General features: G+C 37.0%; 1 protein-coding gene across 5 annotated transcripts in view; it reads right to left on the reverse strand.

Annotated features, from left to right (window-relative positions):
* Nucleotides 1–12,898, reverse strand: part of hook3 (hook microtubule-tethering protein 3) — an 80,301-nt gene that overhangs the window by 50,020 nt on the left and 17,383 nt on the right. For all 5 annotated transcript variants that reach the window (XR_013887765.1, XM_080194983.1, XM_080194989.1 and 2 more), the window contains exons 4-8: nucleotides 9,608–9,658; nucleotides 7,408–7,540; nucleotides 5,441–5,508; nucleotides 3,891–3,953; nucleotides 1,682–1,765 (exon numbers count right to left, since the gene is read on the reverse strand). Coding sequence is in view for 4 of the 5 variants with exons in the window: in XM_080194983.1 (XP_080051109.1) it covers nucleotides 1,682–1,765; nucleotides 3,891–3,953; nucleotides 5,441–5,508; nucleotides 7,408–7,540; nucleotides 9,608–9,658 (399 nt within the window). In the remaining variant the exon portion in view is untranslated. The remainder of the gene's footprint in view (nucleotides 1–1,681; nucleotides 1,766–3,890; nucleotides 3,954–5,440; nucleotides 5,509–7,407; nucleotides 7,541–9,607; nucleotides 9,659–12,898) is intronic.

Genomic DNA, 12,898 nt, shown 5'->3' on the forward strand with positions numbered 1-12,898 from the left:
AAGCATTGCAGAAATTAATTTGCCCCATTAAGCTTGTGCCAGTACAAGCTATTCAAGTAGAGCTGTCTGCTCTCATTCCCAATTTTCTGGGCTCTCCGTGTCCTTTTACATTTTTCTTCTCCAAATATATTCAATTCCCTTTGAAACTATTTGCAATCTGCACTTTACTACCTACATGCAGCAAAACAACTCCATAATAAGCTAATGTAAAGAAGTTTTTATAATTTTCCCTCTGTTTTTCCAGTAATAATTCCGACATACAAAACTGATTTACTAATCTGTAAAAACAAGCCTCAACTCTCAAAATTCTTAATAATTTTCAAACAACTTTATTGGATCCAGATCTAACTTCCCAATGAAAAAGTTGCCCATTTTGCAGCCTTCTCCCATAACTTTAATCCTTAATTCTAGTCGATCATTGCTGTACTTGCAAGGCTGACATCATTACTATAACAAAATACATAGAACTGTGCGCAGCGCACCAAATGTGACCTCACCAATGTCCTGTACAAATTCAACATCCTTTTTTCTTCAATATTTAAGGCACCACATATAAAATTCAGAATCTTAATTGCACTTATGGCCTTTTCAGTGTATATTTTCCACATTTAAAGATGTATGCGTTGCTAGTTTTCCTCCACCAAGTTAAGGATCTTAAAACTTAGGGCATATTTCCTATGACAACCTTTTTTTCTCAAAATTAACTTTCATTTTTGTGCATTGAGTAACATAATGAGCAAAATATGTTTTCTTCTGTCCTTCTTTAGTCTAGCTGTAGCCATGTTCCTACTCTAAGCCTTCACCCACTGGTTTTTTCAAAGATAAAGTTGCTGGTCGGCCATTTCTTTACACAAAGTAATCTTCGCTCCACAAACTTCAAGAAATTTCTTCAAAATTTTTTCCTCACTCAGGGGATAGGTGGAGAATAAAACAGTAACTAGTTTTTCACCTCCAAGATCACCCTGGTGAACCAACATTATATCATTTCTACAGCTTAAATGTCCCATATATCTTGCAGAACATGGTCTGCTGATCTTGGAACTTAGTTTAAGCAACTTTCTAACACGTAATAGATAGATACTTCATCTGTATACTCTGCAGATCCCAGACTCTTACAAAGGATATACCATGCTTAGCAATTGCCCAGATCCTAATCCTGCCATGCTGCTCTTACATTTCCTTGCAATCCTGGACTCTATCAACCAGAAAAGTTCTCAATAATCTTGCTCTTGCTATCTCAGCAAAGAAATCCCACTTAAACTAAACCAATTCCTTTATCTTCTTTCAGTAAACCTTGAAAGCACAAGAAACCAATACAATATGCAATATTTCAGTGGTCTGTTCATGGGCTGTACTATCAAGCATGTTTAGAGCATCATTGTTACCTGTATATGTTAAATCCAGACAGTATGTGAAATTATGAACATTACTCTAGGTCACTACACCGAACATGGTTTCTATTTTTAAATTCATCTTCACTTACTGGGTGACACTAGCAATGCCCATTACTAGTTGCCTTGAGAAAGTTGTGGTTGGTTACCTTCTTGAATTGCCGCAGTCTTGCGAACAAAGGGTGTACTTAAATACAATGTTGAAACAGATCTCAGAAAACCAAACCATTTCAGAAACTAACTGAGGAACAAAGTCAAATTAGAAGTCCAATTGAATGGTGGAAATATACCTGCATATCTAGTTCATGGCATCTTTGTGAAATTTCCTCCTTGGCGGCCAAAGCTTCATTTAGCTCTTCACTGGTTTTCTTCAACTAAGGAAGAATACAAATGAAAAAAAAATTGTTTAAGTACCATGATGCAGAGATTCATAGCACGTGTACATAGATGAAATACACAAGAGTTTCCATAAGCCTGAAAAATATTTTAAATCTATCCAACAACATTTAAAGGTCATGTAGCCCACTGTGTCCATATAGACTGAAACGGAGGTATACAACTTAATTTCAGCCCCCAGCTCTTGTATCATAACCTTACATGTAAAGGCACCCCAAGTGTATATCCAAGTGATTTTTCATTTACACACTACGATTTTTTCTGCCCCTATCACCTTTTAAGCAGCTGGTTTCAGATCCTCACTACACCCTCTGAATGAAAAAAATCCTCAAATCTCCTCTAATCCTTCTACCAATTACTTTAAGTCAATGCTTTCAGGTTATTGACATCTCTGTTAATGGAAATAGGTTCTTCTTATTGAGGTTCTTCCATGCATCAATTAAATCTCCTTCAGCATCTTCTGTTCCAAAGGAAATGACCACAACCAATCAACATTTTGTAATCTGCTCTTATTGCCTCTAGTATGATGACATCATTCCTATAAGTAGTGACCAGAATTGTACAGTACCCCAACTACAGCTTAGCTTCTGTTCTATACCAGAGCGTCCACCCTTTTTTTTGCAAAAGAATCCGCTTTACAATTTTCTTTTCACTCAAAAGGCCGATGTTTTGGAAAGCTAAGGCATGGGACATTACACACAAACATTAAAAAAAATTCAAAGTCAAAGCAATAAATTGTTAATTTGAAAAGTAATTAACAAAAATGACTATTAAAAAGTGCCAAAGAAGCAGCATTAGCTAATAAAATCTTTTTTGCCATTTTGCTGAAGAAGCAGAGCTCCAGAGCCCCAAGCCCTGGTCAGCTGAGAAAAGGTGGCGACTGGAGCCAAGCTAAGAAATTGGGTTTAACTAACACTGTCCTTGCAAGCCCCCTGACAGCACACACTCTGAGCTGATCTCAGTGGGGGTCAGAAGCGAACTGCCCTTCAGCCTGGGCTTTCCTCCTTTCCTGGCCTGCTTTTGCGCAAGTCCCACTCCAGGTATTGAACACAAAAATCAAGCTTCACACATCAATGCAGTGTTGAGAGAGCACTGCACCCTTGGAGGTGCTGTCTTTGACTTGAAGTCCAATCTGCCTGCTGGGGTGGACATAAAAGATCTCATGGCGCTATTTTGAAAAGGAGCAAGGGAGTTATTCCCAGCATCCTGGCCAATATTTATTTTTTGATCAATGTCACAAAAAACATGATCTAGTCATTATCACATTGCTTTTCATGTGAGCTTACTGAATGCATATTGGTAGCTGTGTTGCATTACAACAGCATTACACTTCAAAAAATACTTCGGTGGCTGCAAAGTGCTTTGAGGCATCCGTAAAAGCACAATAAAAATGCAAGTCTTTCTTTTTTTCAATGTGCCTACATTCAACAGTATGCACCCTATCCAACTCCTTACACGTTTAACCAGTCCATTCTAAGTTCTTTGCAGTGACGCATGGCTTAGTTTTTCCTGAAAAGGCTTTTGCTTCTGTTATGAAAGATATTTCAGAATTTTCCTGTGTTTGGGATGAGAAGCAACAGGATTTAACTGTCCATGTAGAAAAATCACAAAGCTAGCACATAAATTTAAAAAAAATTCAAAATGCTAAGAGAATGTCAGCTGTTATTTCAAATAATCAAAATTGAGGAAATGCTGTTTGTGCACTTCTTTGATTAGACTCCATTAGCTTTAGGCACCAAATTGCCAGAAAAAAGGCAAATTGACTAGCTTACCTGTTTCAAAAAGTTCCATGAAAAAGTGGTTTGTATAAATTTGGTTCATCAACCCTTTGAGTTTAGAACATTGAGGGGATGATCTGAAAAGGTATTTCAAATGACTGAAGATTTCAATAAGGTAGATATAGAATAGCTATCATCTGCAATGTCATTTAGGAATGTAAACAGAAATCACTTGAAATATACTCTGCAAAAGATTTTGGGTGCTCAGTCAAACGAAGTTTAAGACCAAACTTGATATCAAGGATACAGAACAAATGCTTGTAAATGAAGTTGAATGCCTAAGCTCAAAGAAGTTTAGTAGCTACTCAGTTTATTATGCTCCTACCTGGCGATCAAGATCCAGATAAGCATCATTCCCAACAGATGCTGGAGTTTCTTTACTCATAAGCTGCAAAAACAAACAGCGAATTAATCTGCGCAAAAAAGTTGATCAATAAAGTGCAAATATAAAAAGCCCAAAATTGTTCCCAACAATATTCCTTTAGAATAAAATGGCAGAAGTAAACAAGTTGGACAATGGAGATAATACAAAAAAAATTACAAATACAAAATTCAAAAGCCTCAAAGCTAGAGAAATTATTGTTAGAGATCAAAAGCTTCAACGTTCCACAACTCCCCTGTCCCAACAGTACTGGAAATCATTTTGAACTAGAATTTTTTTAAAAGCATAATCAAGTAAAATTATCGATATTGTTTTTTAAAAAATAAATGGGCTCAGAGAGAATAAAATTAACCATGTACTAATTACACATATTCATGACTCTTGCTTTGTATTTGAACATGCATAATCACATTATTGCTTTTGAAGTACTTTAAGTACTTTTGAAGTGTTATTGCTGTTGTAGGGAATCCTGACAGCAAATTTGCACAAGCAAAGTTTCCAGAACAGCAGTGGTATAAATTACAAGATAAACGTCCTTTTTTTCAAAAAGCGATACTGGTCGAGAGATCAGTTTCCCAGAACAATAGAGAACTCTCCTGCTCGTCTTCCTACTTTGCCTCAAGTGTTTTTTAATCACCAAGTGGGTAGAGAGATTGTGTGTTTAACATTTGATCCGAAAGATAACATCAAACACTTCAGTGTCCCCTCCGAAGTGTCAGTTTGGTGAATGTTGTTGAGTCTTGTGGAGCTTCAACTTCCATTTCAGAAAAGCACTGAACAACACTGACAACAATTTAGTTTTGATTATTTTTGTTCTAATTTGTACATAAGATGTTTTAGTTACGGAGAGTAAAACTCTAGATTTTTTAAAAATGCATTTTTAAAAATATATGGTTTGTTAATGAACCAAAGGCAAAACGTTTTCATACAGGTTAACCATTATCAAGTATTGCTCTGTTCAGATTAGTTTTCCATTGACTTGTTTAGATTGGGATTTCCCTTTTGCAAATAATTATATAGTTACTTCCCATTGTAAACACGAACTCATTCCTCGGGTGGATTTTTTGAGTGGGTTGCTGATGATGACAGTTTTGAAAAAAGTGAGATAATGTCTAAGGAGTGAGTATAATTTACAATGAAGATGGGGGCTAGGAAAGCTCAATCAGAAAGTGCATCTTCCACTTCTTTGCTCGGACAGCAAAATGTCAGTCTATAGCTAAACATTTCATCTTGAATGGTATTTAGATTCACCTGCCCTGCAAAAAACATTTTTCAGGATTTCATGATTTGATTTCTAGACAATGGAAACACAAGATAATTTGCCATAACTGAAAATGAAGCTGCCAGCATTTAAATTCATGTCGTAGAAATACCCTCTGGTGGTTAATAATTAAAAGATAGTATCTGTATGGGTAGAAAAACTAAGGAGCATGGCAATCTGAGGTACACAATGATAACACAGAAGTGGAGGGCAGCATGCATATACAACCTACCTCCTGAATGGCAGCCATGACAACATGCTGAACAGACTCTTCCATCATCATAATAGTTTGAATTTGTTCTGCAAAATAAATTAACATGAATTTTTGCTATTTATCTAAAAAGTACATATGTAATGTACGATTTACTTATATATAAATTTGGAAGTCTTTTCCAATATATATGAGCCCAAAGATTTGGAGTACGATGTACTGTGTACTGTGTATAGAAATGATTGTATTTGCAATTAAAACTCAGGCAGAAGCTGATGGGGTAGTACCAAAGAAACAAACAACCAACTGATAAAAAGAAATGTCACTATCGAAAATAATTTTTTAGGTCACAGTTTAGTGACAAGAAGTTCCAACAGCACAATCTTGACCATGAGTTTTCACCCATTTCTATATAGAGCAACTCCTGCAAAACATTGACATACTTCTGTAAAAGTGTTATCATGTAGAATTTTCTTTTACTGTACAATGGAAAAATCAAAGGCATTAAGAAACTCAATAGAAACTCACTGATGTCTCCAAATTAAAAAAAAACTACGCTCTGGGCTGAAATTCCAAAGTTGCGCTGAGAATGTCAGAAAAGTCATTAAATAAAGAGAAGGAATCAGCAGGACATTTTCTAATTGATAAGCTGTTAGTGGGCACCTGAAGGATCAGTACCTGGGCCTCAGCTATTTCCAATACTTTACAATATTAATGACGTATATGAGGGCACTGAATATAACTTTTACAAATTTGCTGGTGATACAAAGTTAGATGGGAAAGTAAATGATTAGAAGGATGCAAAGAGCATGGAAAGGGATATAGTCAGGTTGGGCAAGGTGGCAAGACCATGGCAAATGTAAAATTGTGCATGTTGGTAGAAAAAAATGAAAAAGCAGAATGCTTGATGTGAATGATTAGCAACTGGGAAATATTTCCATCAGAACGACCTGGGTGGTCTTGCACACGAATCACAAAAAGTTAATTTTCAGTTACTCTAAGTGATTAAGAAGACAAATTGCATGTTACCCTTGGGAACAAAAGTTTGGGGGATAAGAGTAAAGAGGTCTTTCAATAATTATGCAAGGCACAGATAAGGCTAAACCTGGTGACTGTATGCAGTTTTTCTCTTCGGACCTAAGGGGGACATACTGACCCTCAAAGAAATGCAACAAAGGTTTACCATACAGGTTCTTGGGATGAATACATTACTGTATGAGGAAAGATTGAGTGGAATATGTTTATATTCCCTGAAGTTGAAAAGAACGAGAGGTGATATAACTGAAGCAGATAAAATTCTTTAGTACTTAACAGAGCAGATGCTGAGAAAATATTTTCCAAGTTGGAGAATCTAAAACGTGGGGTCACAATCTCAGAATAAGGGGTAAACCATGAAGAGATTTTTTTTCATTCAATGGGTTGTAAATCTTCAAAATTCTCCACCACAGAATCACCAGTGCTCCATTGTTGAGCATATTCAAGACAAGGTCAACTAAGAAAATGAAGGAATAAGGGAATCATGCAGATTGGCAGAGTGGAGATAGGCCAGCCACGAACTTATTAAATGGCAAGAAGGCTCAAAGAGCCAAATGGCATCCTCCCGCTTCTACTTCGTATGTTTTATGTTATTTACCTATTCTTTTCATATTTATTAAATCTTTGATCATTTTCCATTGCATTTGGCTTCATACCAAGTTATCTTGTTGGTTTCCCATCTATATTCTATATACACATACAAGTATTAAAATTTTGTTTTTGTTTCTATTATTAGCCCTCAATGTTTTCATCAACATTAAAATCATATATCCAAAGTAGCCCAAAGAAAGGTCTTGCATTTATATAGTGCATCAACATGTCTTCAGGACATCTCAAAATACTTTACAATCAAGGATTATCTTCTGATGTGCAGCCACTGTTTAAAAAAAACTACTTATGCGTAGGAGAGGTCCCACAAATAGGATACTATTGAGCATCTTGTCTAGTTTTACCTTGTTTCTGTTCACAGTTGACAGCACAACCGAGAATAAGCTGAAGCATTCGTCCAAGTTCTGCTGCATCCGAGTGTTCTCCTATTAAATTAACATCTGGCAGAGGGAAGTCAGTAATCTGTTGTCCCAGGACCTATAAGCAGATTGAAATAAAATTCAACAATATAATTCACATGTATTAAATCAGAAGTCCTACTAGCATTGTGATGCACCAACAAAGATTTTGCTTGGAATGTAATCCACGTTAATAAACTTTAGTTGTGTGTGTGTAATTGTTTGTCTTGGAAGAGCCAATTCGAGAAAAAAATATCTTCTGGAACATAAGTTGCGCTGTCCAAGTTACTTTATTCCTTCTAAGTCTTTCTGAAGTTTGTGACACAGGTGAAATGCTTTTGGTGCAAAGGAATCCATAGATGATTGCAATCGTAATATTCAGGATCAATTTGTGGAGGTATTTCATTAATTTATCCATAGAAAGAACATAACTAACCTCCTCAAATTTGAAGTTTTTAGCTGTGTGAGTATTATAATTCTAATCTTTAAATCATGTGTTTCAGATACAATATGGCAAATATTTTTGTTTAAATTCTCTACATTCTCAACATCATGTGCCAAACCTATTGCAGGATTGTTTTCAGGTTGTCTGCAGAGCCTCATAACGGACGTAAAATGAAGATTTCAATGCAGTTGCATCATGCGAGAGCAGAGACCTAAGGAATTTCGCCATTAAAATATAAAAACATTGGGCTTATGTTTTTTTAAGTGCAAAAGCAGAAAATGTGAATTCAACATTCATACAAAAAGATAAGATGGTAAACAAATGTTATGTTTAGTTTAAATTCATTCTGTGTACTTTGGTTAAGGACTGAAGTTAAACATACAAGTCTCAAAGACTGTAAATGAGATTAGTTTGAGTTAACAAGACTGATTTCACTATTATTTTCTATTGGCTTTTTAACCAGTTTATTTTAAAATGAGGTTCTGTTCTTTTTTGCATTCAGTTTTCCAGAAACTTTGAAAAGAAGCATAAACCGCTTTATTACAGACCAATGTCAGAGGTATATGCTTGTTCAGAATGAATTCATTCAGGTGTTTCATGGAAAGTGGAATACAAATACTAAGGCATATAGCATCAGAGGAAATTATGCTGTAAGGAGAAAGGGAGGAAGAACTATAGAATAACAAGGCCTTCACTTGACTGTAGCAGTTCAAGAGAAAGGGCCATCATAATCTTCCACGGGCAACTAGGTATGGGAAATAAATAATTTGTACAGTGGCACCAAAATCTCAAGAATGATAACAATAAGCAAAAACACTGGATGCCACTATTAGAATCCCTACTGTGCAGATGGAGGCTATTCAGCCCATCGAGTCTGTACCAACAATAATTTCACCCATGCCCTACCCTCGTAACCTCTCATATTGATCCTGCTAATCCGCCTAACACAAAAGATCAATTTAGCATGGCCATTCCACCTAATATACACATCTTTGGACTCTGGGAGGAAACCAGAGCGTCTGGAGGAAACCCACACAGACATGGGGAGAATATGCAAACTCCACACAGACAGTTACTCGAGGCTAGGATTGAACTCGTGCCCCTGGCACTGAGACAGCAGTGCTAACCACCGTGCCATTCAAATATGCATCATCATATCATACCTGCATAACAATACCTTTGGTAGTGTGTCTGAAATGTATAGAATCTGAAACAATGCAGTGTTATTTGGCAGTTTTTTTCCATATTCAACAACCTGCAAGGGGTCCTCTAGAATCCATTTACTTCCAAATATTTATAAAGCTTAATGATCTGGCAACTGTCAACTGAACAATAGGAAGTGTTGCTATGGAAGAGTGAAGAATGAATACAAACAAAATATAAAAGCAATATTAATTGGGAGAACATTACACAATGGTACCCTGCATTCTGATCCTGTTTCAAAAAAAAAGCCCCCATGTCAATTGGACAGAAATTAGAAAACAGCAGCTGAGCAACTCTAGTCAGACAACCATACATATAGTACAAGAACTGAGATTCCCTTTGGTTTCAGTCATCATTGCAAACACCAGAGAACCTGAGAAATGTTTGATAATCTGTCAATTTTTATGTCAGGGGTAGCCATTTTCTACAGATAAGACTAAACTCTAAACTGTATATATAGTGATTACTTCCAAATGGATTTAAGCAAAAACATCTCACCTCATGGTAGTAATCCAGAATTCCTTTTAAAATTTTCTTCAAATTGCTGACCTGCAAAGAAAAAGATGTATAAACATGTACAACAAAGGAGACTGACAATTCAAACAACAAACAATTCTCTAAATAGAGGAAATAGATGAAAGACTGACCACGTCTAATGGTGCTGAATTTTTTTTTGCTGGTGTTTCAGCACCACACTGCATTGTACCAGGCTTTTACCATGAACAGCGAAGCTTTGCAAAGGAGATACAAAGCAACTTCAGATGCCTGAAATTCAGCCAAATTACTTGAGGTTGTGCATAACCGACAAATTTGTTATTCAGTTGAATACTTAACTGATTTCAAATATTGTATTACAATTAATCAATCAACAAGTCTTGCATATCCTGAGCATCTGTAAAGGAGATTTCTGGTGTCGCTATTGCAGAAGCGGCAAGGGAACTAGTTTAGGAAGTTTACTGTGGTAACAGATTATACTTTTTTTTGAAATTAAGAGGCAGATTAGTTCCTGTCAATCTCATTTTCCAGAGCACGAGATTGCATAGCTTGAGGTATCATATTTCTCACTCTTTGAAAAAAGTAACTTCTACCACAAACAATATTGCAAAACGCTTTCGTGCTGAACAGTCAAATTAGCTTTCATCACCACTGTATTAGCTTTATTCTGGGACATGCAATTCGTTCTGTTGCTGGATGAGGCAGCACTAAAACCTTAGGTACAGAAAGGCAGTAAAAATAAAACGAACAAAGTAAACTAAGCTCCAAACTATAGCAAAAGCAAACTACTGCAAATGTTGAAAATCTGAAATAAAAACGATGGGAAAAAAATGCTGGAAATATTGAGGTTAGATAGCATCTGTGGAGAGAAACAGAATAAGTGCTTCAAGTCATTGAAAGTGGTTCAACTCTTCACAGATGCTGTCTGACCTGCTGCTGAATATTTCCAATACTTCCTGCTTTATTCCAAACTATGGGTCTGAAGAAGAAATTAAGGATGTGCCAGAAGGGGCTTTGCGTATGGATGGCAAACTTTTTCCACAGAACTCGCTAGGTACTAAAAATAAATTAGTGCTGCAGAAGAACATCTTAAAGTCAGTTCCATGCTTGAGGCACTTTGATTGATGTAGAGAACCACAGAATCCCTATAGTGCAGAAGGAGGCCATTCAGCCATTGAGTCTGCACCAACCACAATACCACCCTGGCCCTATTCCTGTAACCCCCCATAGTTAACCTGCTTATCCCCCTGATACTAGGAGTATCAGTGTGGCCAATGAACCTAACCCACACATCTCTGGACTGAGGGGGGAAACCGAAGCACCCGGAGGAAACACGCGCGGACACAGGGAGAATGTGCAGACCCCACATGGACAGTAACCCGAGGCTGGAATTGAACCCGGGTCCCTGGTGCTCGGAGGCAGCAGTGCTAACCACTGTGCCAGTGTGCTGTGGGTATCCTTGCTGCAAAAGTGTGTGTAGAAAAACTACATCTGATATCTACTGGATAATCATGATGCATATCTCTCTCTGGGAGTTCCTTTCTTCATCTGGGTGCATGGGATATTGATACAGGCACTGATTTGTTATAATTAATCCTAGAGAATTTTCTTTGTTTTGTTAGGAGGAGGGTGTCTCTCTCTCTCTCTGAGATACCCTGGGTTTCTTGATGATTCTTCTTCTCCTTAGTAGTTGGAATTCCTTGGTGGAAAATTGTTTAAGTTTTCCAGTGATGGGGAGCCTAATCAGCGCTTCTGATATGGCTATAGAGGGGGTAGGTTTGTAATATTGCAAGCCTAGACGAGATGTATGAATCCATAGCTTACTGGTTCCTATACATAAGCATATGCTGACATGCCACATACTGTGCTGAAGGTAGTATCCTGAGTCCTCCCTTTTCTGGGTTATCCTTTCATTGCTTAGAAGTCCTGGGAAGTTGAGTTAGATCCAGGTTGGTTGTATATTATCCCACAAGGGATCTCTACATTGCCTCAGTTATCCTGTGGAGAAGTGTGTGTGCGCCATTAGGCCATGTGTTCATCATTGTATCCTTTTACCCCCATTCTTCTTTGCAGACTTTCTTTATCTGTATGAGATGTGGACTATAACAATTGCAATGATTGATAACTGGAATCATTTGTATGAATATTTGCTTGCCTTTTCTGTATGTTTTTGTAAAATAATAGTCACACTGTACTGTTGATTTTGTAGATTTGGGGAATTTGTTGAATTTTGTGGCAACTGTAGAATGGAAAACTTCTAATAAAAATAGTCTTCAAAAAATCTCAGAGGTCCAAATGCTGGCAGTGGGAGCTGTGTACATACCCTCAAAACTTTATGATGCCAAGTATGGCCTGTACGTAGGTCTTTGATTTTACAGAACGATTTTCTCGCGTACCCATTTTGATAATGCATCAGTCCTGGAAAGTCTGCTAGTGATATGCCCCACTTTTCTTCAAGGTTTACTAATTACATGAAATCAGCATGGGCATAGGAACAGAAGTAGGTCATTCCGTACTGTCATTCAATTACATCACTGATGATCTGTACCTCAACTCCATTTAGATGCCTTTACTCCTATCCCTTGATACCGTTACCTAACAAAACTCTAGCCACTTACACCTTGAAAATTGATCTGATGTTCATGGTCTTCTGACAGTCAAGAGTTTCAGGTATCCACTAATATTTGTGAAAAGAATAGATCCCAACTTCACTTTTAACTGGGCCAGTTCTAATGCTATTATGCCTTGTTCCGGATTCCCCCAGCAGAAAAAATAGTTTATTTGCATCCCATTAAATCCTTTTATAATTTTAAATATCTTGATTATTTCTCAATCTTCTAAAACAATACAAGATAGGTAAATGCAACCAGTCCTCACAATTTAAGCTCTACTATAATTCTTGCTTTACACCCCAATATACTTTCCCGACATCTGGTGCTCAAATAGTTTATTGAGCAGAACTTTAACAGAAGTCTTTTGGAAGTCTAAATGAGCAACATGTATCGACACTTCTTTACCCATTTAGTAAAATTTCAAAAAATTTCAACTACTCAGACATGATCAAGCTTGACTATTGCAGTCTGACTCACTTTGATCTGCTCATGCGTATCCAAGTCCTTAGTTATGGGTCCCTGATGATTCATTCCAGTAACCTCCCCGCAATTATGGTGATATATCAAAACTGTAATTACCTGGCTGCTCCCTTTCTCACTTTAGCTGGTAATGTAATTGTAAGAGAACCACTGGGAAAGAGTGACCAAAATATGAGAGAATTATTAATCAAGGTGGACAGTG

The sequence above is a fragment of the Carcharhinus amblyrhynchos genome, chromosome 1 (assembly GCF_965287045.1).
Source record: "Carcharhinus amblyrhynchos chromosome 1, sCarAmb.v2.hapA, whole genome shotgun sequence".
Classification (NCBI taxonomy): Eukaryota; Metazoa; Chordata; class Chondrichthyes; order Carcharhiniformes; family Carcharhinidae; genus Carcharhinus; species Carcharhinus amblyrhynchos.